The sequence below is a fragment of the Artibeus jamaicensis genome, unplaced genomic scaffold (assembly GCF_021234435.1).
Source record: "Artibeus jamaicensis isolate MK-2021 breed Jamaican fruit bat unplaced genomic scaffold, CSHL_Jam_final contig_944, whole genome shotgun sequence".
In the NCBI taxonomy this organism is placed as follows: domain Eukaryota; kingdom Metazoa; phylum Chordata; class Mammalia; order Chiroptera; family Phyllostomidae; genus Artibeus; species Artibeus jamaicensis.
The window spans coordinates 1,296,822-1,324,162 of record NW_026522020.1 but is presented as its reverse complement, the minus strand read 5'-3'; the positions used below and the strand labels follow the sequence as shown (position 1 = coordinate 1,324,162).

Sequence of the window (27,341 nt, the reverse complement as noted above, 5' to 3'; positions counted from 1 at the left end):
CAGGGGTCTTCAGGCTCCCCATTCAGTGCTTTTTCCGTCACAAAGCCAGAGGGCTGCACTCCATCGGGGAGGCGAACTGCAGGGTGATTAGAAGAGCAGCTCCGACAGTGGCCCCAGGAGCGAGCACCGTTTCATCCCAATTGCCTTGCTCTTCTGGGGGGCAGTGCACAGGCACTGGCCCCCCAGCCAGGGCTCAGTCGGTGCCCAAGCTGTTGCGGTGGTTGGGATGCACCTCTGAGAGCAAGCTGCACACTGGGCTCTGGGGACCCGAGGGGGTGGGAGCCCTGCACGCTGCCCTGGCCTCGGACTGTGACCCTCCCCCCACAACTCCCCCACCCCCAGCATGGCAGACACATGAGATCACAGTCCTGCTGGGGTGGGGGGAGGAGAGCAGGAACTCAGCAACTGCTTGACAACTGCTCTAAATAGGGGCTCCGGAGTGGCTCACAGCCAGGACTACCTTCCAGAACAGCAAGCCAAGCCCTCAGAGACAAGGCCTTGGTCCCATGCCTGGCATCTGCTGAGCATCTGGAGCCAGTGTCACCGGGGGTCCACTGCTCTGGAGGTCTGAGGCGGGCCCTGCCGTGAAATACAGCTGCACAACCAGCTAAGGGCCGTGTACTCCCTCACAGCACCCTGCCTACCTGTGCTCTGGGCCTCCAGGTACTGGAGGGCGAGGCAGGAGGGCCGGTGCAGGGCTTCTTCAAGGAGGGGCTGAGCCAGCCTAGAGGTGCCAGGGTCCCTCACCTGCTATGGTGGACGGTAGATAAGGTCACCAGCAACCCCCACACAAGTGCACATACCCCTCCCACAACAACTCGGTCCAGAAGGGCATTGCTCAGAGGTGTTACTGCCACTGAAAGAATAAGGTGTAAATGTATAGGAAGCGCTGGAGGTAACTCTATTGGACATTTTTATTACGGGACACCCCTTTACCTTTGAGATGCCAGCGTGCACTGCATTATGACTTTACAGGGAGGAGGTGCTGGGGCCAGCACCTGCTGCTCATGGACGACTGAACCTGTCTGTGTTGCATCTTAAGGGGTGATGGCTGGGAAAAGCTGCTCTACCTGGCTGGGGCCAGACTATGGCCGCACGAGAGCTGGGCTTACACGCCACCGTCAGAGGAAGGCTGCCCGTCCCCGACCGTCAAGGAACTGGACCAAGTGGCCCTCTGCTCATCTGGAAGGCAGTGGCTCTGTTTTGTGTCTGTGGCTGCACAAGGCGTGCTCTGGCTGAGGCTCCTGCTCCACACCCCCCCACTCTTCTTCCTTGCTCAGGCCATGCTGCCTGGAGAGGAGAGGCCAGTTACCAGCTCAGCAGCGTGCCCTGAGCCCCAGCTTTGCTGCTCACTAGTCGTGCAATTTCAGGTAAATTTCTTAACCTCTCTGAATCTCAATTTATTTATGTGAAAGATGGGGATGCAATACGCAAGTACCTTAATCAAATATTACTATGCATTCTGTGGATGTCACTAAGCTGGGCGGCCCCAACCCCAGGATTTGGGCTAAATATGACAAGAGGTCTCGAGGCTTGTGGCCCTCCCGCCACAGTGTCATCCCAATCCCAGTGACACCCCCACCAGTGTTACCCCCACCACACTGACACCCTATCAGTGATATCCTCCCACCACAGTGACATCCTCCCACCACAGTGACCCCCCCACCAGTCACACCCCATCTCGGTGACACCCCCACCAGTGTCACCCCCACCACACTGACACCCTATCACAGTGATATCCTCCCACCACAGTGACCCCCCCACCAGTCACACCCCATCTCGGTGACACCCCCAACCAGTGTCACCCCCACCACAGTGACAGCTCCCACCCTGGGTCCAGGCCTCCATCTCTGACCAACGGGCGGGCCTCCCTACTTCTAGTTACACCTGCTCTGTTTTGCCCTTCACACCCAGAGCAGTGTATTCTTTCTCGAGGGCAAATCTGGTCACTTTCCTCTGTTGCCTGAATCCCTTCGGCTGCCACCACTACCCTCAAGACAGTTCCACCTCCTGGTCAATGAGGCTGACCAAGCTGTTGTCATGCGCCCGAACCACCTCTCCCTTCTCCCTGCCCCCATCTCTCACGCTTGGACGGTCCTGAATTCTGATGGCTCTTTGCACTGCTGTTCCCTTGCCCTGGAATCCTGGACCATGCTTCTCTTGTCTCTCTGTCTTAGAGGTCCCTTCCTCTGCATAGGGACGAGACACCCACCCTGCATTAGCTGGCATTCAACCGTGACTGCCTCTCTGACTGTGGGCTGTCTGCCCTGGTCCCCGAGCAAGGCCCAGCACGCGCAGGCTCCCGGTAAATCTGTGCGGAGTGAAGGAGTCACAGGACGGGGCACACTAGGAGTGGGGAAGGCTAGGTCTCTGCCACTGTGCCCTTTTCTGCTTGGGCACCCAGTCCTCACACATACCCTTCTGATTCCCTATACTCACTGCCAGACTGTCGTTAATGGAAAACTCTGCCTAAGAAAAGAGCTTGACTGAGACCATACCTGAACAAGGCTAGAGAGAAGCCACAGCCCACTCCTGCTCTTCCCCCTCGCACAGGACGCCCGCAGCAAGCCGGCAGCGTTGTTACTCGAAGCAAGCCAGACTGCTCTACCTCCCACCCAGAGCTGTTCATTTCTCTCTCTCATCCTGAAACCTCTTGGAGCTGCCGCTGCGGGTCAGGGCAGCAAGCGAGGGACAAGGCACCCTATAAGCGAGCCCCTGTGACAAACGACACCACATGCTAGGTGCAGCTCATTAAACCCTCTTGCAGGCCCGGGAGATCTTTTTAATCCCATTTTACATGCAGGTACAAGTCCCACTCCCCCCGGAGCAGCAGCTGGGATTCAGGACGGGGGCTGTGGGATCCTAAGCCCCACTGCCCCCACGGTGTGCTGGGCCCTGCTGCCACCAGAGCGCCTCAGCCTCAGGAGGACATATGTCCAGAAATGCAAGATCAATTCCAAGAGATGGCAATCCTTTACACAAAGGGATAAAACAGTAAAAGTATTAAGGTCCCCCCAACCCCCAGCCCCCCAAAAGCAGGCCTGTCTGGAAAAGAAGGCACTGAGGGCAGAGGAGGGCTGTGCAGTGGGAACTTCGTGAGAGAGGGTGTAGAACTGGAGATGGACATGAAGGAGAACGCAGGGATGGTGGGACCCAGGGACCAGAGGCCAGGCGTGGTTAGGGTGGAAGCTGCAGAGCCTGAGGGCCACCAAGAAGCAGCCAGAGAGGGCGGGTCGGGCCCAAGTCCAGAGATACACACAAAGTCGGACAGGCAGGGCTGAGAGAGTGACACAGTGGCCACGGTGCAGAGTGGCACGAGAGGAGGGAATGAGGCTGAGCTGCGCCTGCAGGATGTCTGCAGTGCCCACGCTGTCAGGAGGAGGCCAATGGATTTGGCAGGCAGGAGCTCCAAGGCTCAGTGGCAGCGGGGGTGGGGAAGACAATTCAGAAACCCAAAGATTACAGAGCCAGCAAGGTCAGCAAGGCCAGCGAGGGCAGACAACTCTCAGTACATTCACTGGTGAAAGAGGCAAGAGTTATTACTGTTTTCTGATTGCTGTTGTTTGCATTCAAAAGGTCTCAATGTGCTCTCAGAGGCCCAGGAGCCAACGTGAGGGAGAGCCTGGGGTTGAGTGTGTGGCCAGCCAGCACTGGGGGAGGAAGGGGCTCTCGAGGAAGAGCCGCCGCCCGGGCAGACCTGGGGTGGGGACACTGGTCTCTGCCCTGTGCCACTGGCAGGCACAGTCCAGATGGAGGTCAGTGCTGGGCCGACCACGGCCAAGCAGGCTGTGTCCCCTCCCTCAGCATGTGGCCCCCCGCAGCAGGGCTCCCCTCAGCCCAGGGTGGCACCAGCCGGCTCTGGGCCCTCCCACTCTGGCTCTTGGCTCCTCTGCCCTCGCCCTCTCAACCCTGCCTGGTCAGAGGCACTGGGCCCGGAGGATGTTCCACTTCCAGATCCACTTTGCCAGCTACACCAGATGAGAAACTGGCCCCACCCCTTCCATGCTCAGAACACTCAGAAAAGTGGCTTTGGAAGCGGCTGGGGAGCCGGGCAGCCAGGGCAGTGGCATGGCTGTTGCCCAAACCTGAAAACACATCCATTTTCAAAGACCAGAACCGAGTGAGAGACCGAGATAGCCTCTTCTGCCCTCAGCCCCCAGGGCGCTTGTCATAGCTCTGTGGGTGGCTCGTGCAAAGGGCACTAGGCCACTCACAGAGACTGTTCAGTTAGCTCCTGGTGAAATCTGCTAACCTGGACATCCGACGAGAACGGCTTCCAGCCAGTCCCAAGTCCATCTGCCCTAAGAGCACATTTCCCACTGGGCACAGCCTCACCGCGGGCCTGGGGGACCTGCTGCTCTGCCACAGCCTCAAACTGAGTGTCGTGTGGCGGAAAGCTGGAAGGGCATGGGTGCCAGGGCAAGACGGGAGGCAGTGGCTCAGGAGCACTGGAGTGGGAGCTGCCGGGCAGAGCAGCTGAAGCTCCCTGTGGCAGTTCTCTCCCAGGCCAGGCCAGGCCGGGCCAGGGTGGAGCTGGTGGCCTGGGAGCTGGAAAGCAGAGGCCTGGAGAGAGGGAGCTGTAGGCACAGCAGGCCAGGGTGGGTGGGGGGCCCTTGAGAGGAAGTTCGGCAGACTGAATGACGGGCACCCCACATCGAGCATCGGAGTGGAAGGTGCTGCAGCTCCAGGGCTACCCACATGTCAGAGCTTGGGCCTCTTGCTGACCCCTCTCCTCCAGGGCTTGCTGCAACCTGCTGAGCGTTTTGGACATTCTCATGAAACCACAGGGAAATGAATGGGGCCTCGCTCACAGGCATGGAAAACCCCAGAGGAGAAGGTCTCTGCAGCCAGACATAACAGGCCCTGTGGGTGAGGCTGGAGCCAGGTTTCCTCTTCTGGGAGGCTGAATCCACTCCAGGCCTTTCTATAGGTTCAGCAGGCGGGGCCCAGCTGCAGTGAGGAATGGTTCGGCTGCTTGTTTTTCTAGCTTATAAGGAAGTCTCCAGAGGCCAGGCCTCCGGAGCACAGGCCCTCAGACCCTGCCAAAGGGAGGCCCAGTGGCTGCGGTAGGCAGGGGGTGGGGGCTTGCTGAGGAGCCGGGTGGACAGGCAGAAAGCCCTTTGTCAGCATAAAGAACAGCCTCACTGCCTTCCACAGGTTCAGGGCTTGCTCTGGGAGGCAGGCACAGGGCAGGCCTGCATGCCGCAGTGCCCGGACTCGCTCATGGCAGAAAGCTCCCCCTAAGCAGAACCAGGTGGCAGCTTCTGCTGTGCGGCCTTGTAGAGCTGGGCAACCAGGGCTGGCTGGCTCGGCCAGGGTGTTGACACACATGCCTTTCTCCACTTCTTGCTGCTGTCCAACTGGAATTGGAACCGCTGACCAGAAGAGGTGTGGCCAAGATGCATGGAGGCCCAGCCATCTCTGGGAGCCTTGGGGCCCCCAACAGCTTTGCTGCCCTGCTTTGACTCTGGGACCACGAGTCTCTTTCATGTTCCAGCCCAACAATGGGGGCTGGCTCTGTCACCATGGACAAGCTCTGTGGGGCCAGCTAAGTCACCAGTGACACTGGGAGGGATCGATCTGATGTTAAAGTTAGGCTCTGGGCCTGAAGATAGAAGAGAAGCATGTGCGGGAATATGCAGGTGTTTGTTTTCACATACACTCACTCCCTGCCCCCCAAAAGACAGCTAGATAAGGGGGGATGAGACCCATGTTCCTGGGAACTCAAGCCGCTTGGTTTTTGCAAATTAGAGCATGCTTTGCTCACCTTCCCAAAGACACATTTGGCCCCACTGCGCTGGGTACAGTTCCCACTGAGCAGGGCCACCACCCCAGGCACACAGCCACTAACACTGCAAGGGAATAAGGATAGCTGCGGGTCTCAGGCTGTGCTGTCTGCACAGTATCTCATAGAATCCTCACAAAAGGCTTGCACAGAGAAAGCTGTGCTAGGCCTGGTCTGCACAGAGGGATACTGAGTGTCTGAGAGGCCAAGGACAGTGAGCACATGGGTCATCTAACCAGGCTGCGGCTGGGCTGTGTTCTGGAGACTGGTCTTTTTGACTCCAAAGCCTGTTCTCCACTGCCAGCCTGTGGGGGGGTGGGGGGAGGGTTTGCCAGGATAGCTGAGGCCCAGGCCTCTCTGGTGCAAGTGGAAGGAAAGGCACTGTGTCCAGGAGAAAAGGGTTTTCTGGACTGGGCAAAACAGGAATCTCGAGTTCTTTAGCTAAGCAGTGGCTCCTCAGCCATAAAGAGGGACCTGCATTTCCATGTCCTCCCCCACCCCAGCAGCTGAGCTGGGCAGAGGCTGCGGAGGCTCTCAGCACGGGGGATGTGGCTTCTTGCATCCAAGGCTGCAGCTCCCTCTCCTCGGCCCAGCTCTCTTACCAAGCCATGGGGAAACTGTCACCTCCACACCCTGGGCCTCCCCTTGGCTGACAGGCACCCAGGCTCTCCAGGATATCCCCTGGGGCTCCCGCTCTGCTCCCTCTGCCTCTGCACCCTCGCCCACCCTCTCCACACAGCCACGTTGCTTTCAAGGCTCTGTTCAGGCCCAGAACTCATCACAGGGTTGCCAGTTTTCCTGTATGGGGGATCATCTCTGCACCCCAGGGCAAGGGCACGAGCAGGTGCTGATGCAGTGCTCGAGAACAAAGAGGAGTTTCTGAGGCACGATTTGCTTTGTGCACCACAGGGAAATGCTGAAGGGAGAACAAGGCCTGTTTCTGGGGCGGGTGCCTTGAGGTGGCGGCTTGGGGCCTGCAGCTGACCTCAGCTTTCTGCTGCTGGGAGGCCGGCATGCGAACTCGGCAGATGAAAGTACGAGAGCTTCTGCCAGCCTCGTGGGACTCGCTGAATCTGCTCGCATGAAACTCCGACTCGCCTGTGGGTGGTTACCACTTAGATCCCACGCAGGGTGACAAGTGTGCTGGGGCTCATTTGCCGGTCACCTGATTGATGAACACTCCTGTCCAAGGACAGCCTGCCTCACGGTAAACATGAAACCCAGTTGATTATCAAAAAACTCTCTTCCTGGGCTGCTTTCCACTGAACACTTGTCTTATCGCCCACTGGGATGCAGCGTGTCGCACCTTCCTTAGTTACATGGTAAAATCCTGCCCCACAGTTTTATGAACCGGGTTCAGAGTGGTTTAAATGGATATGTCTCCATCCAGAGCCTTGGGTTTACCCAACACTGTCACGTCCCTGCCCAGACGCGCGCACAGCCCATGTCCAAGGGACACTGAGGCACACAGAAAGGGGCAGGGGTGGCGAGCAGGGAGACTGCTGGCGTCACCTCATTTCTACCCCTGGGCCTCTGGCCAGCGAAAGCTCCCAAACACAGGCTGTGTGAAGATTCAGCCCTTTCAGATGCCACCCTCAACTCTACCTTAGACCCAAGGCCAGAACAAACTGGATTAGGCCTTCACCCCTCCAGGTGAGCTGACTCAATGCAAGTCCGACTGAAAGGCCAGCAAATGTCAATGCCTGGATGGACCCCACCATTCCACTTCCCTGAACAGTAGCTCCAAGTTCATCTTTTAGGGCAGCCCAGGGTGTAGAGGGGAGTCCTGTTTATCCTTGACTCAGAGATGCTTTAAGAAAGCTGGGCACCTGGACACTAACCAGATTTCTGCCTCAGCAAAGGCCTTCACAGGTAGCTCAGGCCAGGGCTAGGTAGCCATCCATGTTGGGATGACCAAGTCAGTTCTACCCAGGTCTCCCTCAGGTGGGTATCGCTCTTCTTGGCAGAGGCCACAGCCCCCAGGGCTCTCTGGCCTTAGCCTGGCTGGCCCGACCTGGGTGGTGGCCCTGCCTGATGCCCTGCTGGGCCCTGTGAACCCCTGGCTGCATCTTGTCTGCCCTCGATCTGGCTCTTGTGGCTCCCATGAAGTCACTGCGGTGGGTGGGGGGAGTGATGTGCTCCCTGGTTAACGGTGCCTCTGCCAGTCCGGTGCCGCATACCAGCCGGTCTATGTGACCCTCAAGCACAGTTCCTCACATAATACATCTGGATGTTGGAGGAGCTACTGCCAAATGGTCATGTGTAACAACGGAGTGACACAGTCGCTGGTGTGAGGACGTCCTTATAGGCAGTGTACAGCTCAGTGGCGTCCGATGCCGACCTCACATGGAGCCTGATGCTGCCCCTCTACCCGGGAACGGCTGCAGCAGCCGTGTGGGGGCGGTGAGGCGCTCCCTGCGGAGGGCTGAGGCCCACTCATGTGCTGTATCTGGGAACGCTCCTGGAGTTTTAAGGAGAGGTGGTCAGGGGTAGAATGGGGTGGGGAGAACCATTCTCCTTCTGTCCATGACCCTCAGTGGGTCCCTCTCCTCCAACAAAGCCTGACACCACAGAACGCAGGGCCCTACAAGCCAGCCCTCAATGCTGAGCTCAGCTTACCAGGGCCCAGCCAGCCTCTTCTCTCCTCGCTTCTGTCCCCTGCCCCCACCCTGCCACCTGCCAGAGAGCACTTGCCTTCCCTGGGTGGGGTGGGCCTCCCACGCTGACTCCCCCGAGTGCTGGAGATGGCCAACCAGCACACAGGCATTGAGCTACACGGGCTTTCCCACGTGGAGCGGCACGTCACTGGGAGCCTGCTCCCCGCATCCTCTGTGTACCTCCGCCATGGCCCTCGCCCCCCCACGAATGCTGTTTTACACACGTCCTCCCCAGTGGGCTGAGTGCTGCAGGGAGGACAGCCTATCTCGTCACCCGCGCTCAGCAGCACTGGCATGAGCAGGCGTCCAACAAAGGCCAAGGAACGGGTCTCGGTCAGAGCTGAAAACACCGGCAAATCACCCTCCTACCGACGAGGCGTGTGGGCAGACCTCCTGCGAGCTCTTCCCCTCTCGCACTGAGGGATTCCTGGGGGTCGCTCTCCAAGTCTGGCAGTGGGAAACAAGCCATCGGGTACGTGCCTCCTGCGGCTCCCTGCTCCAGCCCAGCTCTGTGGGGGCTCTGAGTGGCACCAGCCTCAGGTTCCCAGCAGGCCTGGCCTGTGGGAAGGACGAGTGAGGTGGGCAGGGGCTGGCTCTCCCTGGGCACAGGCGGAGGCCAGCACAGCAGCGACCACCTATGTGCTCACTCACTCACTGGAGGGAAAGGTGGGGAGTGGCCCAGCACGCACTGCCCAGATGACTGCGGCCGGTTAGCTGGCCCGCAGGTTTGTCCGTGAGGATGAAGAGAGTAACTGTGTAGAACACTTATCTCTGGGCCTGGCATGGCGTTATGGATCCCATACATATTCATGATTATAATTGTGAAAGCCTTAAGGTGAAGAGAGCCTGATGTTATTAAAAACAGAAAAATGTTAGGAATACAGACCATGAGGGGTAAGAGCAGAGGCAGCCTGCTCCCGGAGCCGGTCAGCCGGCACCTGCTGGGCGGGCTGGGCACTGTGCTGGGCTGGAACGGAGAGGCCACCCTCGCCTGGGCACAGGGGCTCAGAAGACGGACATGTACTCATTCCCCCAATCAGAATTTTCCCAGAGTCTCAAACTGGCTCTTTTCTGCAGCATGGATTTCCTGAGCTCCCACAGAGTGTTCTCAGCACTTAGGGCGCTGGAGCCCTCAGACAGTCTAAGCAAACTGGTTTTACGCCTCCCCCACCCTCAGCCACAGCGACGCTTCCAGGAGGCCAGACGGAAGCTCGGCTTGCGGGGCACTCGGGGGGTCCTGGTGGGTCACATGGCACACGGACAGCACAGGAGTCACGTATGATGACGCTGACAGTGGGGAAGGCCTAAGGGGTGAAGAGTGCCTTAGGCTTCAAGAACAGGACACCGAAGATCCGATGGTTTCTTAGAATATTTACGATGCAAAGATGGCAACAAGCTGACTGGTCTTTCTTTACACTGACAATTAACAAGAGGAACAGATTTACATTTGACCGGAGGGCTGTTAGAACTAGGAGGAACTCTCTAACATGATGAATGCACAAAATGATTCATTTCAAAAGCTGATTTAAAAAGCATGGCCTCCTCTCACTTGTCTGGAACCCAGCTGCACAGTCTGGAGCACTTGAACCGCAGGGCAGGACCAGTAACCCGGCAACAAAGACCGGGGGCAGCGGCACAGGAATGGGAGCTGGGCACCGACTGTGGCTCCCAGGGATGTCACTCAGAGCCTCCTCTCTTCTCAGACCGGTCTGACCCTCCATGGGGCTTCCTGACTGACCTTGCACCCCACGGGGCCTCACTTGCACCAGCCTGGAGAGGGTGCTGTCAGCTCCTTCTGCACGGTGGTGGGGAAGTGACAAGTGACTGTGAGGGGGGCCACAGGCAGGTGGGGCAGGGCCTCGTGAAGTCGACTGAAGACACTGGGCAGTGTGGGGCACTCGGTGTAGGTGGCGCAGCAGCCCACAAGGGAAGTCCTCGGATGCCACAACCTAAATGCTGTGAACAAGCCTAAGTGCTCAGAAGGACCACGTTATGTCCAGTTGACACCACCAAAGCAAACAGTGGGTGTCTAAATGAAAAGTTCTGGTGTGTGAAAGAATGCGTCCTTTCCCAGGTGAAAATATGGTTCTACCGAGCAGTTCCTTCCCCGAGGTTCCAGATGCTCGGACGTAAGGGACGGGCTGGCCCCCGCTGTGTGAGACGTGGAGCAGCAGCCCGCTGGACGGCGTGTGAGGAGGCTGCAGAAGAGGGCTGTGGGGTGGCCTCACTTCTGAGTGCCCTTCAGTCCCACTGGGACGACAGCAAGTCCTCAATCCAGGAACTGAGCTGTGTCCCCTGCCGTCCCAGTCCACTCTCATGTTCTGAACTGGCCCCCACTGACCATCCTGGACGTGGAGGGCGGAGACCGTGTCTCCTTCATCTTCTACTTGGAGCCTGGCCCAGCAGTGCCTGGCATGTCCCTGGAGCAGACAGGGCTCAGCGGGGTGGCACGTGTTCTGTACCTCAGCTAGGCCTTGCTCTGCTGGGGTCCCAGAGCAGCTGCATAAGCCCACCCTTTCTTTCACTTGACTCAATGGCCATGAGTTGGGTGCCTGCTGGGTCCCTCAGTGAAGGCTTTCTCACCTGGGTGCTGACCACTGGAGAAGTTCACTAAGAAGAGAGAATCACTGTGTTCAATTCCTCTTAAATAAATGAAGCAGCCTGTGATTTATATCAATTGATGGCCTTTGTTATCAAGCATAGCAATTCCTTCAGGCTCCGGAGGCTTCCTCTCCAACCACCAAGAAAAAGCCACAGTGCCCCGGAGAACTGGGGAGTAGCAGTGAAGACAGATCTGAAACACTTCCCCACAAACAGCACAGCCAGGAGCTGAGAGCCAAGCACGTTCTGGTTACCTGCCAGGCAGCTGCAGGAGGTGAGGGCTACGGGCACCTTTCTTCGGGCTTGGAGCCAACACGCAATTCTGTGGCCCGTTTCCTGTATGGGCTGCCCTCCCTGAGAGTGTCTCAGGCCTCTGTGTTCCAGGTGCCCAAGAGAGGGTGTTTGTGCAAAAGGACTCGCTGCTCTAAGTATCTAGACATGCCCTGGAGTCTGGTGTGACAGGCCGGCATGGAGCGGGCCACAGGCACACGTCCACCTGCTGGGAGCTGAGCAGGCCTGTCCCTCAGGCAGGGGAGCAGCTGGAACACCAGCAGCCTCATCTAGAAGGACTGCAAAGGGGCCAGCCCTTGGGTTTGAAAACTGCGCAGTTTTAAACCTCAGCTGCTCTTAAAACCAATCTTAGGGGCCAAAGAGCAGTCTTCCCACATATAACCCTGTGGATGGACAAATACCCAGAGAGGCAGAATGAGAGACACGGCTCATGCCACAAAATTATGAAAAGGGTGTAGATGTGGCAGGCAGAGGCACAGAGAAAACAAACATGCCAATTCTGCCCATCCTCTCTCGTGGTTAAGAGTGGGTCACCACATGCTAACGAGCCTCTGGAAGAAAACAACAGAAGGACCCTAGTCACACGGGGGTGCTGCAGCCCCGGGAGACCCCCCAGAACGAAGAGATCTGCAGGCACTGCCGAAATAGAAGGAAAGAAAAAGGCAGAACTGCGCAAAGAAATTTAACTCAAGAAGGAAAAAACGGTATGTGCTTAATGTAGCCCTGTGTGAAATCAATGAAGAAAACACTTTCTTTAATAAGGTCTTTGAGAATTTACAAGTGTTTAGTCTCGAGAGTTCCTGGTATCCTAGAATTTTCTGTCTTGTGGGGAGATCTCTTGGGTCATCCCTGGGTAGTTACTTGGTCTGCAAAAGGAAGGGTATAAGAATAACAAGGACATCCTCGCCTGGGCAGCTCATGGCTGGTGGGGTTTGGGTTTGGGTCTCTACCCTCCCTGTGCTCTTCCTCCTTCTCTCTGAATCTCAGCAGAGAAAGCTTCTGAGTATCCACACAGGATTCACCATCCTCAACCTGGGACAGCTGAGGTTAGAAAGAGCCACGGCCCAGGCAGCCTGACTGGAGGAGAGCTTTCAATCACCCCTCCCACCCTCTGGAGTCAGATGAGAGCACCCATGGCAGCAGACACCAGGGGAGACCCTGTACCTGGCCTGCTGGGTGGCTTGGCCAGGTGGCTGAGGAGAACTGCAGGTGCAGCCCTTCAGGGTCCCAGGGAGGTGGGAGGGCTCCAGGAGCCCAAGTTTGCTTCCACGGCAACGGAAATCAGAGGAAGATGGTACGGGACAGGTGACAGTTATATGAAGATATGGGGAGGAGGGTGAAGGAAAAGAGGTTAAATACAACTATGAAGCAGTGTGACAACCTTTCTCTTGGAGATCAAAGACAAAAGTGATCCCTGGCTGGTGTAGCTTTGATTGAGCATGGGCCTGTGAACCAGAGGATCGCGGTTCGATTCCCAGTCAGGGCACATGCCTAGGTTGCAGGTCAGGTCCCCAGTAGGCGACACATGAGAGGCAACTGTACACTGATATTTCTCTCCCTCTCTCCTTCCCTTCCCCTCTGAAGATAAATAAATAAAATCTTTTTAAAAAGTGATAATTTCGTCACCTTGGGGATTATACATTCAATTTCCTTCCAGGAAACTGGGTGCAGTAAGAACAGCCTGAGCTCTGGTCCAATACATCTCCCTGAACTCCTGCTCAGCTGTACCAGTCATGAGGTCCTTCTGTAAAACGGATAGGGCAAAATCTTCACAAGGTTAAAATACAGAGCCACAGTCTTGTGATAAACATTAGCTCCTTTTCTGTAAGATAAAAAACGAATTCTATTCACCCAGCTACTAGCCTACAAACCATCTCTGCTACATTTCAAACTTAAAAGTATTCCCAAATTGAAAGCTCATCTTGGGGACAAGCAAAATCAAGTTTGTGCTAGCAAAACTTTCAGTGTAAGTGTTCACAATCTAAAAGTAAGCTTGTGGTAAAAACCCTTCTCACTGAGACCAGGAATAAGACATGGATGCCTTCTCATATCACTTCCATTAAATGCTGCACAGTGCAATAAGACAAGAAAAAGAAATACGTGGTGTGAGAAATGGGAGAAAAAAGTAAAACTGTTATTATTTGCAGATATCATAACTGGGTATACAGAAAATAAAAAAGAATCTACAAATAAATTATTTGATTTTGAAAATTAAATTTAGCAAGGCCACTGGAAACAGGGTCAATAAAAACAAGTTGTATTTCTATATGTTGGCAATAAAGAGAAAAGAAAATTTATAAACACCATCTAAAATAGTATCACAAATATCCAACACCTAGGAGTAGTCTAAAGAAAGATGGGCAAGACCTCTACCTAGAAAATTATAAAACATTACTGAGAAAAATTAAAGAGAACCTAAAGAAAGACTGTCATGTACCATGTCTGTACAGTAGAAGACTCACTATCATGAAAGTATCAATTTTTCCAAAACTAACTTATATAGTCAAAGCAATTTCAATACAAATCCCAGAAAGCTTGGTGCATGTGTGTGGCGACTGACAATCTGATTCTAAAACTTATGTGGAAATCAAAAGGGCCAAGAATAGCTTAGATGCCCTTTAGAGAAGAGGAGTGAGGTGGAAAGTGTAGCCCCACTGGATAGCAAGACATTTAAGAGAAGCACAATAATTAGGACAGTGTGGCACTGGCACAAGAACAGACCGACAAAATCCGTGAAACAAAACGCACTACAGAAACAGACCTGTGCTTACGTGGGCTCTTCATTTTTGGTGAAGGTGGCGCTATGGACTAGTAGCAAAATCTTTTCAACAACTGATGCTGGGTCAATTAGATATCCATAAAGGAAAAAAAAAAAAAAGAAAACCCAATTCTGAGTAGATTAGAGGCATAAAATGTAAAAGGTAATATAACAGAGCTTGTAGAAGATAATGTAGCACAATTTGATGGGTAATTTTGTGTGTCGACTACACTGGCCATGAGTGCCAGATCAAACACTATTTTTTAGTGTGTCTGGGAGGGTGTTTTGGGTGTGTCAACGAGCACTTGAGTCAGTGGGCTCAGGCAGGCGGGCAGCCCTCCCCGGTGTGGGGGCATCACCCAATCTGCTGAAGGCCTGAACAGAGCACACAGAAAAAAAGGAGAGGGTGGAGGGAGTCATCCCTTTCTCTGTCTCAGTTGTTGAGCTGGGCATCTCGCCTCATCTTCTCCTGGCCTCAGGCTGAGATGTGCACCGAGGACTGCCCTCGTTCTCAGCCTCTGGCTTCCACTGAATCACACCACCAGCCTTCCTGGGCCTCCAGCACGGAGACCACGGGACTTCTCAGCCTCCAGAACCGCATGAGCCACGTCCCAAAGACAAATCTCCTCAATACACAGGGTCCGGCAGAAGTGAGGACTTCGTGAGTATGGTTGGTAGGGTAATAATGTGGGTATAATAATTTATAGTTTTAATTTGAAAACTTCACCTAAAACGTCACATGGTGTGTTTGGGTGTGATATTATTATGTTACAGAATTACATGCTTATGATTTTGTAATTAAAAAGGGGTATTATTTGGGCGCTGTATATATACCTGATTGTTCCTATTTCTCTGGAAAACCCTAACTAATATAGACATGTCTTCAGGATTTTAATAGAGGTTTCTCAAGGGATTTAATATAGGATCTGTAGAAATATAAGAAGAATTAACTATAATGAAAAAATTTGATACACTGAATGACATTGAAATGAAGAACTTCTGTTCATCGAAACACCACCGAAGTTAGTAAGAAAAGCAAGCTACCACACAGAAGATATTTGTGACAAGTAAAATCAATAAAGGACTCATATCCAGAATGAAGAGAGCTGTAAATAAACAAGAAAAAACCAGAAACCCCATAGAAACACAGGCGCGGAATTTGAAAAGGCTCTACTGAACGGCCAATAAACATGACATCTCGTACACTGTGGGTGGGAGTCTGAAACTGGTACGGCCACTTGCGAAACCTGTGTGGCAGTTCCCATTACGTGGACACTTTCCCTATGACTCAGCAATTTCACTGCTCGTTCCACACTCAAAAAGGAATACATGCAGCACACACGCACCAAAAGCACGTACAAGCAGATTTACAGTAACTCCAGGCGGGACACAACCCAGTGTGGTCTGAACTAATACAGACTGGACGAACTGCTACGTCTTCACACAAGGGAAGTCTTGCGGCAGTGAAAATGAGCGGGCCTTCGCTGGACAGGCAACAGAGACAACTTCTCCCGAACACAATGCTCAAAGAAAACATCCCGACACCAAAGAGAATGTACTGAATGATTCCATTTACGTAAAGCGCAAAACCAGGCAAAGCTAAGCTACGGTGTTTGAGGTTAAATGACGGATTCCCCGGGGACGAGAGAGAGGACAGAGGGAAGCTCCTGGGGCACTGAAACGTTCTACCGCCTGGTCTGGGTGACAGTCTGTGGATGTGTTCACTCTAACACTCCTTTGAACTAGGTGCACGTGATTCGTGTACTTCTGCCCGTGTGTGTGTCATCCATCGTTCAGAAACTCGGTCTAAGAAGCGAGGTCACTGTCAAGTCCGTTTTCCTGTATACGCACTTCGGAGGAAAAGGGTGGAGCGGATGTTAAGTCATAAATGCGCTGAAACGTGGAGCAGGGTGCCTCTGCCTGTGCACTGATGTGTCTGCGGTGCTTTCGGCCCAGCACGTTCTCACGCTGGGGCTGCCTCCTGCGTTTTCACACTCTGATCGGCCCTGGCCTCAGAAAACCAGCAGGAGCCCAGGAGCTAGTGACTGCCACAAAGGCTGGGCACCCTCACCCAGCAGCATGGGAACCCTCTCCTGAGGTGGTCCAGTGCTTTGACACAGGGCTTCAGGCTCCCTCCCCCACCTCCCGGCAGCAGGGAAATGGCGTGATGCGCACAGCTGATTAAGAGCTTCTTTCTGCCCCAGCCACATGACATCTGTGGGAGACTGGGTTACTGTAACCCCAAGGCAATGCAAGGGACACAGGAGGCAGCCACGCTGACCTGGACCTTGCTGCCCTCCCTGCGCCCTGCTCTGTGGAGCTGTTCCAGGCCTGCTGCATCAGTGTCATGTGGGGAAGGCAGTCTCCCAGGGAGAAGCCTGCTGGCTCTACTGCCAGTTTATAGCTTGACCTTGGGCAGGGCACCTCTCAGGGAATCAGTAGCCCTCTCTATAAAATGGTCTGTAGAAGTGTTCATACGCCTTTCTCTTCCTGTAGGCAAAATTGAGGTCAAATGAGCACAGCATTTTCTCATCCAAGATATCATTACTGTCGCTGCATGGAGTGAGGTGATGAGAGGGAACAAAGAGCCGCCTCCAACTCTCCGCGTGGTGGGGAAGGTGGAGAAAAACATCCTTTACTGATCACCGCTGTGCTTCCAGCAACTCAGGCAGGCTGACGCCCAGCAGTGAGGGATGTGATGGAAAACAGGGAGCTCACATCTGCACGGTACGGGGCTGACTCAACAGGCACATGACAAGCTGCAGGCTCACTCCCAGGAGGCCGCTTCTGCATAGCCTCTCTCCAACTGCATTGTTCCTAGTATTCCCCAAAGCCCTCCTCTCCTTGATCTCAAGGTCCCCTTTCTCCTGACCCAGGAGAGGCATCCTTCACTCTAAGCTGGCAATGGCTGTGGGGGGTCTGGAAGCTCTCTCCCTGATTTCTTCTCCTCCCTTCGACCCCCACAGGCCTTCCCTCAGCACACCGCCTGCACATCTTGTCCTGTCCTGGCACCTGCTTCTCAGAAGGCCTGAGCTCACACAAGCATCACTGGAGTAGATCTGAGAAATCAGACAGTAGGATGGAATTTGGGACTGGCTTACTCACTACCTGGCAGTCAAAGGAGGGGCACTCTTTGGAGTGGTATGTGGGGATTGGAGAGTCCTTGGCACAAAGCAGGGGCCCAACTGCTGGAAGATTCATCAGCGGTGACCTGGGGAAAAGCCTTCGGTCACTCTGTGATGACAGAAGCATTTGAAAGCCTGGGAAACCCAGGTCCGTGGAGTTGGCTGGTTACTGAGGCGTGCCACTGTCCAGCAGGGCACAGTGACCGCCCGAGGGCCTGCAGCACACAGTTAAAGGCGAAGTAGGAGAGTCAGAGGGCCTCTCTGGCAGCTCACTGAAAGGGGGCCCACTGCTCCCCTGGAAGGCTCGCAATGCCCCGTCCCAGAAGGCACGCAGAGATCTCCCCACTCATCAAGAGCCTCCCCAACCTCCTTTCCAGCTGCCTGTCCTCTAAAGAGGGTTGACAGCCCGGACAACCCAGTTGGGGGCCTGCTGGGCCTGACAGCAGATGAAAAAGGTTTTATACCAAGAGTGAGAACAGTTAGTTGCTAATTGAGGGTCTTGATTAAGGGGACCAGGAAATAAGACCAGATGAGCAATAGTTCATTGACTTGGGGGTAATTTCTTGAGATGTGGGGTTCAGCATCCTGGCACAGACCCTAGGGCACGGGGCAAACTTGCTGCTGGGTGGTCCTGAGAAGCCTGGAGAAAGTGGATAGGAATGAATTGGCCTAGCAGACAGCAGTGCAGGAACAGAGAGGCTCGGGGAAGCAGCCATGCTGGAATGGATGCATTACTGAGTCTGCAGGCCCCTGGACAGAGGGCCTGCAGGACAGCCCTTTAGTAGGGCCATCAGAAACACACTGGGGAGATGCCTGCACCATCGCAGAGTTTGGTGGTGGCATTCCTCTGTAGGCCAGAGAGGACAGCAAGAGAGGCAGCCACAGAGGGGAACTCGTTAGCACTGGGGGTGGGGGTGGGGCGGGGGAGGCAGGGGAGGGCAGTGTGTGTGGCAGAGTCTGAGACACTAGAGGCCCGAGGTAACACGGCAAGGGTCCCTCTGAATGCCAGGGATGACTGTTGCCAGGATTCTTTGACTGCGTGTGTCCACGACTAGCAGATAAGAGGAGGAGTCACCACAGGGAGTTGACTGGGGTGATAACCCAGGTCAGAGGAGGGGCAGGGAGGTAGATGTGTGGGACCCCAGCAAACCTCCTGGACTCCCCTGCCCCACTGTGAGCAGATGTATGTGTCAACTCTGTGCTGAGAAGGGCAGGACAGCCAAGGGCTCAGAAACCTTGCCCTGAAGGTTTGGGCCACACTACCAGCTGAGCTGCCAGGACCTGCTGAGGCGCAAACTGAGAGGAAGACCAGTTGGGGCCCGAGTTCCACTAGGATAATGGAGGTGGCAGTTTGTCTCACTCAATTCTCCTTTCTAAGCTCCTCCAACCAGCAGTTTGAGCTTAAGGGTGCACCACCGGCCTGGCCACAACTTTCTCGGAACCTGAGGCCCCGCCCACCAGCCCTCCTTCCCCCCACCAGCCGCTCTTTCTCAGGGGCAGGCCAGCTGCAGCCCCAGCAGCTCCTGTGTGCTCCCTTCACCCGCAAGTGTCTCCTGCACGTTACTCCCACCTGGAGTCTGCTTGTCAGTGCACCTGAACTGGCCCAGCATGACCTCTGTGATGAGAACAAAACAACAGGACAATCCCAGTGTGACCCTAAGCCTTGTCCCTTGGTCTGCCCTGCCTGCTTGGAGAATGTCATCAGACCTCAGAGAGCCGAGCGGGTCAGACCCCCAGAGGCAGGCCAGCATGCTGGGAAGCCCTTGCATCCAGAAAGGACTATGTGATCAAGGGCTGGAGGAAAGAACCCGCGGGCCCAGAACCCCGCTGCAGCCAAAGAGGCCAGTGACCTGAGCTCAGAGGTGCCCATAGACTGGGGAGAGGACAGGGATTGAGGACCAGACTGCCCTGCCCTCAGGAAGTCACAGCGCCACTGTCCTTCAGGGTGGGCTGTGGAGGTGGGAGGTACTTCGGCTGAGGAAAGTCAGCCCCGCAGGAGCGCATTCTCCAATCCTTGAGGTGCCGGCTGTTAGCTCTGATGATGAGTCATCCAGCGAGGCAGGAAAAACCAAACTCTTTCGTTTCATTGGTTTAGCAAACTAACCTATCCCCAGAGTAAGGTGGAGGTGGGGCGCAGGCTGTGGGTGTCCGGCAGTTTCTGGACCAGGCCAGGCCCAGCAACCCGTGGGAGGCATAGAGGGCAGCCCAAAGCTGGAGCCTGGGCCTGCCAGGCCCCTGCCCGGGCCTCTCGGGCAGCTGCAAGGGCAGGTGCCACCCCCAGACTTCCGCAGCACCTTCCATCTTGCCCAGGCTCCCCCCTGCAGGGCACTGGCCTCTTCACATCTCTACTGGGTAGGCTGCACCCTGGGCAACGGTGATGACCTGCCACAGAGAGTGGCCACACTCAGATTCACAATGACATGTTGAGAGCTCGCTCCACCAGACCAGGCTGTCTATCCACCCAAAGGTCTGCAGGGACTAGAAATCCCAGGGGTTTCCAGACAGACAGCTCCGAGGGCAGGCCAGCTTAGAGGAGGTGCGAATCAGAAACCCCTCGAGCTGTAAGCTGCCGAGACAAAGGCAGCGGGTGTTACAGCACAGCTGGGCTTTGGCATCTGTCAGAGCCGGGGTAAAATTCAGGCTCCGCTCTTGACCACAGCATGACCCTGGGCAGGCAAACCTCTTGGACTCTCAGTCTTCATTTGTTTTTATTTAGTAATCTGTAAAACAGGGACTGTAACGTCTGTCCTGAGTAGTTCTGGAACTGGAAGCGACCTGGGTAAGCCCGTGGCCTGGTGTGGGCTGTCAGGAGGTGGGGACTGACCACTCCTATGCACCCTGGACCAGACACTCACGAGGTCATGAACGAAGTGCAGCCTGACCATCAAACTTGGTTCCTGCAAGTTCGTCTGGCACATTTAATGTTTCACTATCAGGCAAAAAACTGTAGGCAGTTGATGTAAAAGCTGTAATTACTACTCTATCCGCAGGGTTAAACCAAATTTTTACGGCTTCCTTCTTCTACGCGTTGGTTTTTCAGAATCCATAAATACCCCAGCAGATGGTTTTCCCTGATGTCATGAGTAATGTTACCCTCATTGTAACCCTACAGCAAAAGCTGGGAAGGGACGTGACTCCCAATAGTTAGGTTCTCGCTCTAAGAGGATGAAATTGGGTGCCCCTACCCCCTTCATGCAGCATTATTTGCCAGGTGCTGGACTAGTCAGTAGGGTAACTGAAATGAACAAAACAAACAGTGGCTTCAAGAATTAATTATTGCAACTTAATATTGAGATATCAAGCTAACGTCTCCCATACGCAGAACTGCATCTCTGCTGCGGCCACCTCCACGTTATTCGGTCCCTTAAGACCCTCGGCAAATACCCTTACTTCCTGAACATCGCTATTACACCAATATTGGGATTCAGGCACTTCTGGGGAAATGGTTCCAAAAGCAAACAGAGGAACACAGGGCAGAGCCTGGGGGAGAAGAGAAAGTCGTGGTCAAGCTCATGGAGTTTTCTGTGCGTCCCTTCACAATGCCTGAGTGGGGAAAGGAGTCGCCTTTGGACAGAGCGCATACACACAGCCTAGGGCTGTCCCATGGGCACCATCCCCCTCGCGAATCAGCACTCCGAGGGCCGCTGCATCAGAGCTCACGGACGCCACTGTGCTGGCCCCATGACAGCAGAAGGGAACGCAGGAGGTGCTCTTTGTGTTTAGGCGGGAGACACAATCGACACTCTGGGCATTCCACATGTAGGACAGTGACGATGTTTTCACGTGTCACCCCACGAGATCCCCACAACAATCACGCCAGGTAGATACAATCAGTCCCACTGTTCTTAACAGAAGAAGAAACCTGAGTCTCAGTGAGGTCAGGAAACTGTCCACGGATTGAGAATGAACACTGCCTCGAACACTAGCAAGACAGAGCCATGGAGAGGGCTCATGGAGGCAATGGACCACATCTTTCCTGCCCTGTTTCCCAACGTCTTCTTTCTCAGGTCTCTGAAGGCCAAAGCTTATCAGTGTGTACAGCCCCTAGATTCCCCTCTTACACTGTTCACTCTGATACGCATGTGCACTGGAGCTAGGGGTGGGCCAAGAAACAGAGCGGGGCTGTTTTCTCCTCTCAGCTTCAAAAGCAACCAAAGTTGCCATCATTGGGCCACAGGAACTTAAAGGAAGGAGGCCAGTAGGGCACTGGGAAGGGTCTCCTGCTGAACAAAAACTGCTCTGCCGACCTTTGTTTCAGGGAGCAAAGAGTCAGGCCAGAAACGGAGTCTGTACAGCCCTGGGTCTGAGGACCCGTTTCCACTGCCACCAGTGAGCAGCGGGCAGCACAGGGTGGCGCTGCCAGACAGGGTGGCCGAACGCACACCAAGCAACTTAGGGCTTATGTTTCTCCTCTTCCCCAGCATGCTCGCCCTTGGCACCCAGAGACTTGCTCAATTGTCCCTGTCATCCCCGGACTCCAGACAAGTCCAGCCCCACGTCTCTGGGAATGACAAGAAGCTGAGAGGGCAGTTCTGACGCCATGGCCCACGCAGCCTGGCACAGGCCAACCCAGAGGCGGAGGATGGTGTTAAGGGTGCTCAGCCAGCCTTTCCTAAACGACTGGTTTGGTGGAAGCTAAGGGCACACAAGAGCTCACCGTGGCTTCCTCCTAAAGATAACCCCCCAGGGTAACAGCAATGCTTTGAAAGTACCCCGAGTGGGGGGTTTGATCATAAGGGCACCCAGTAACCACCTAGACCATGAACAAAGTGAGAGTTCCTGAGAAAGACACGAGTTTCTCTTCTGGAAGGTGACGTACAGCCCCACTGATGTGTGGCTACTGAGTTCCTCCACCAGTAAGATGGGACAGTTTGGACATTTAAACGTGCAGACCTCAGTCTGTACTGTACTTGCCACTGACTGGGGTTATCAAAGGGAGCAAGCCGGGATGATAATTGATGATGCTGCCTCTGCCTCACACAGCTGTGGCCAGTGACTAGGAGCAAGTCCCCTAGACCTCGGCTTCTGCAAATACATCAACAGAAGAAAACTGCAGTGCTGGCTTTGGCAGCATCTGTGCTATAAGAAACCTCTTCAGGCTGTCACGAGGATTAAATTGGACAGCAAGAGTGATGTCCCAGGACTGTGCCTGATACCCAGCAGAGGTCCTCAGTGGTGGTTGCTGTCATTATGTATCATCACTGCCATTGTCATTGTCATCACCAGGGCATACTCTTCTTGCCTCACTCACCACCACTTTTCCCATCTCACAGACAAAAACACGCTGTCCTGGAAGCAGGGTGCCAAGGAGAAAGGTGGGGCTAGAGACCTATGCCAGCTGCCGTGTTCCTAAGAAGGCCTCCAGGTCTTCTTTAAATCTCCAAAAGCACTCGGAACTCTCCAACTACAAAATCCACAAGGCGGACTATCACAACAAAACTTGCACACTCAAGCATAGTCCGACAGAACTGCAATGCAAGCCAAGTCCCACGGTGAACCAAGTTAGCAGGCACATGGCTGGAGATAAAGTGGGGGCGGGGCTGGGGGACAGCTGGAGCCCAGAAAGGAAGGTCTACTTCAGGACAGACACAACTGCTCTCCTGCAGGCACTTTGAGTTCTCTGTTCAGGGCCCAAAGAGATGTCACAGGAGAAATATTTTTCTGCCGCCTATCTCCTGGGACAGTCACAGAAGTGGGATTCCCGCCCTGATAGTCCCTTTGCAGGGGAAGCCTGGTGTGAGGAAGGCCACAGGTGCTACCCCTGCAGGACATGGTGAGGTGACACTCCTTCCCGCCGAGGGGCTTACTTGTTGCTGTCGCGGTACTCGTAGACGTAACACCCTTGTGGCAATCCAGTCTCGTGGTCCAGAGTGAAAGCAAGCTTCAGCTGAATACAGGGAGAAGAGAAAACAAGTAAGTTTTAGGTAGAATGCTCTGTCCATTGTGACAGTTGAAATAAAAAAAAGCAGCAAAATCATACCCCCCCAGCCTGCCACCACTTGGAAGAGCCCGTCTTACAGGGACACTGCTGGCAGCAAGGATTGTTGCCAGGACTCTATTTACTCAGCACGCAGCCTGTTATTCATTGAGCACCTACTTTGTGACCCTGAGCTAGCTGACGGGGAAAGAACAGTGCCCAGCAGCAGAAAGCGGCCTCTTTCACAGATCTCACAGTCTATAGTACAGGAGATGAATGTCAATGATCACATAAGCTAACGAATGAATATACATGACTTCAAGTTAAAATAGGTCCTCTGAAGCAGGGCAAACCTCCCATGTTTCTCCAGGGGTAAATGAGCGGACCTAGACTAGGAATGAGGGAAAGGGGAGCTGCCTGGACGAAGGGGAGGAGGACAGGGAGGGCAGGGGGTTCTCCTCGGCAGAGAGCAGAGGGCCTGGTGCAGGAGCTCCAGGACTCAGGGAAGGCTGGTAAGCCAGCACTTGCCACACACAGGGCAGTGATGGTGGGAGGAAGGCTGGGGCAGAAAATGCAAGACCTTCTTAGCTACATGAGAAGTTTTGGTATCACCTTAATGGCAAAGGAAGAACTATGACACGTTTTATGGAAGGGGTAGATGACCTGGTCAAAGTTAAGCTTTGGTCAGATCTGTCTGGCTGCCACGTTGAGCCTAGACTAAAGGGGAGAGAGTAGATGCAGGAACCTGCAGGAGGCTACTGAGAAAAGCAGGCAGGTGACGACAGAGGCTGGGAGGGGAGTGCGGGCAGGCAAGAGAGCCACAAGTGATCAATCTGAGATTTATCTTTGGAGTGAACTTTTAGAAGTAGAATCGACAGGATATATTGATGGATTTGAAGTTGGGGAGTGGTGAGGACAAAAAAGGAGAAATCGATGATGGTTTGATTTTTTGATTTGAACAACCAGGCAGGTATTCCATTGCTGGGTGGGAAGACTGAACTTGGATATGGATAGGAAGTCAAAAGTTTGATTTTGGACATGTTAACTTGGAGGCATTCATTAGTTCTGATTAGGAAGGCTCACAAACAAGAATTCTGGTAATGAGCCCTGGCTGGTGTGGCTCAGTGCACTTAGCACTGAACTGCAAAGCAAAGCATGGCCAATTCGCTTCCCAGTCAGGGCACATGCCTGGGTGGCGGGCCAGGTCCCCTGTAGGGGGTGCACTAGAGGCAACCACACATTGATGTTTCTCTTTCTCCCTCCCTTCCCCTCTAAAAATAAAAAAATAAACATAAAAATAAAAGAATTCTGGTAATGAAGTCTCAGTTTCTTTCTGGATTCCAGAGGGGGGCTGAGTGGCGGGGGGGGGTGCTCAGGTAAGTCCCATGTGTCTCACTCTAGAGCCCAGTGAGCTATGGCAACTTTAACATTTCCAAATGCAGAGCCAGTTACTAGACTTACAAAGTCACTGGACTTTTAAATCACTAGGGAAATTTTCACTAAAATTAACTGCACATTAGGATATACATTATTATAACTTTTTTTCCTAACTGCAAGGCTGTTAACATAGCTAATGATCTGCATCATTGGGTGCTGGACGATTTTTCTCTTCCTTAGAGGGAATAGAGCTTGTAGGAATGGCTTGTCCTCTTATTGACCCGGACAAAAATACAAAAACAGAAACAAGCCCTTCTTTACCATCACGAAGCCAGAACTTCAAGTCAAAGGCATGTTTTCCCTACAGAGCACTGCTTGGTTCTTCCCAGCCCTCCTCCAGTAAAACAGAATTGTTTTTTGTTGGTTTTTTTTTTAGTATAGAGGTGAGTTTTATTAATAATATCACATTTTCTGAATATCCTGAAGCAGACATTTTTACTTACAAGAAAATAAACATGACCTAGAAGTTCTATATAATTCATTCAGTTACAAAAACATAACATCATTCTAGAATTTCTTGGAACCACCAAGAAAGAAATCAAGTACAGTAACAGCATGCCCATGATGAAATTATACAAATATTCTTTGTTTTATGCATTCGATCGCAGTAATTATCTTGAAAGCATAAAAAGAAGGAAGATTGTTAATATAACTCACATCTAGTGCTGTGTATTGAAAAAGAAATGTTAATTGGATGGTTTAATCCATTCAACTAATTTAAAGTAAGAAATAATTATTTTTAAAAATCTATTAAAATAACCCCTTTCTCTTTACCACCCCCCCCCCCAACCTTTGTAGCTAAGGTCAGGCCTATATTCACCTACTCTGTTCCAAAGACTGACAACTTAGAAAACTTTAAATCCTTTGATCTAGTGATTCAGATTATGAATTTATGGCTTAGAAAAATTATTATAAATGTAGGAGGAAAACTTTTTGTTTTTGAGAAACTCTTCACCTTAGTATTATTTGCTGGAAATAATCTAAAAGACCAGCAATAGCAGGAGGGTTAAACAAACTACACCAGGGTCACATGCAGAACAGCATGCAGCCAGTGAGGAACAGTATGCAGCCGTTTCACTACTTACAAGGAATTTTCATTCTTTACAAAGAATTTATTAACCTGGGAAAAATATCTGGATTAGATGGGAAAAAACACCCCAGGATGCACACTTATTATGTATAGAAAAATGATATAATTAACAACAAAGACTGCAATAGAAGACAGACTGGAAGGAACATCAAAATGGCAAGAGCAATTGTTTGACTTTCTTTGCATTTTCCAAATTCTTCATGTTGAGCATGATGAGCTATGAACTGTAGTCCTTAGTCATGAAAGAATTATGGGTAATTTAATTCCAGGGGGATAAGGTCAAGAAACTTATATATATACTGATTTAAAAAAAAAAAAAGCTAAGTGAGCAGAGGTGGTAACAGGGAGGGCGACAAAGGGACTGGAGACCAGAGGGAGCTCCTCTCTCCTGAATGGAGAACTGACAGTCACTGGATGCCTACCAGTCGAGTATTTCCTTTATTCTGACCACAGCCACGTGGATTAGGTGTTACGGCTTTCTTTTTACAGGTGAGGCACTTGAGGCTGAGAAAGGATAAGTAATTTGTCCAAACCGCAATTAGAATGAGAACTCCGACCAAAACCCATATTCTTTCCACCTCACCAGAATCAGAGGACTTGGTGATGGTCTGGTTATAAAGTCAGTGCGAGGGGGAGGAGTTCTTCGTCCTGGGCAGTGGGGTAGATGGTGCTGCCACAGGAGGAGGAACAGCAGGTCTGCGAAGAGGGCCTGAACTTAGTTTGGGAGAGCTGACTTTATGGTGTTACCTCAGTGGGGGCAACCAGCAGGCAGCTGCATGAACAACCCTGAAGTTTGTAAGGGAGAGTGTAATCTAGAGGCACAAATCTGGGGGGACTTGCGGGTGCCAAGTGAGTAGCAACTGAAGTCACCAGAGTGGACAAGATTGTCCTGAGAGCGTGTGGAGAGTAAAAACAGGGTCTTGGACAGACCCTAAGAGGCAGCAGCATGGAAAAGCTGGACGATGGAGGCTGAGAAGGAGTGGCCATGGACTTTTCTGTTAGGAGGTTACAGAAGCCAAGGGGAAAACGTGTTGTAAGGAGGGAGCAGTCAGCAGCATTAAATTGTTCTAAGAGGTTCAGTAAGAGAGGAATGAGCACCCAAAATGAAGAATCTGCTGGAGGGAGCAACAAAAACTCTCAGGAGAGCGGCGGGGGCAGATATCTGGGTGTGACGGGTTTGCAAATGAATGGAAGGTGAGGAAAGGGGATCGTGAGCGTATACAACTCTTCTAGAAAATTAGATGGTAATGAGTGGGATGCAAAGGGCAGGATGGTGGGACATGGGACTGAAGGAGAGCGTATTCTAAGATGATCAGACTTGTTTAAATGCCGAGGTGGAGGCCCTACAGAGAAAGGGGTCAAAAACACAGGCAGGATGGAGACAAGGGCAGAGTCAAGGAGTCTGAGATGACAATCCGATGCAGGGGTGGGGGAGGCTCGCAGGGGAGGCTATCTGTGGATTCGGCAGACGGTGGTGGTTTGGAACGTTCCAGTCTGATTTGTTTGTTTCTCAGAGTTAAGAGGTGAAACTATCTGCAAGAAAGGGCGGATTCGGTGAGGGAGGAGTGGAAGTGAGAGGACAGTGGCGGAAGTCTGAAACCGCTTCTTCGGAGAAGAGGAAAGCCAGTTAAGTAGGGGAGAGCAGGACTGCCAGGGGTGCTAGGGGGCTGGCAGAGGCCG

The 27,341-nt window shown here is 53.1% G+C and overlaps 1 protein-coding gene across 4 annotated transcripts in view; it reads right to left on the bottom strand.

Annotated features, from left to right (window-relative positions):
- DIS3L2 (DIS3 like 3'-5' exoribonuclease 2) overlaps window positions 1-27,341 on the bottom strand; it is a 285,589-nt gene that overhangs the window by 11,062 nt on the left and 247,186 nt on the right. For all 4 annotated transcript variants that reach the window (XM_053655254.1, XM_053655253.1, XM_053655255.1 and 1 more), the window contains one exon: window positions 23,025-23,104. In XM_053655254.1, coding sequence (XP_053511229.1) covers window positions 23,025-23,104 — 80 coding nt within the window. The remainder of the gene's footprint in view (window positions 1-23,024; window positions 23,105-27,341) is intronic.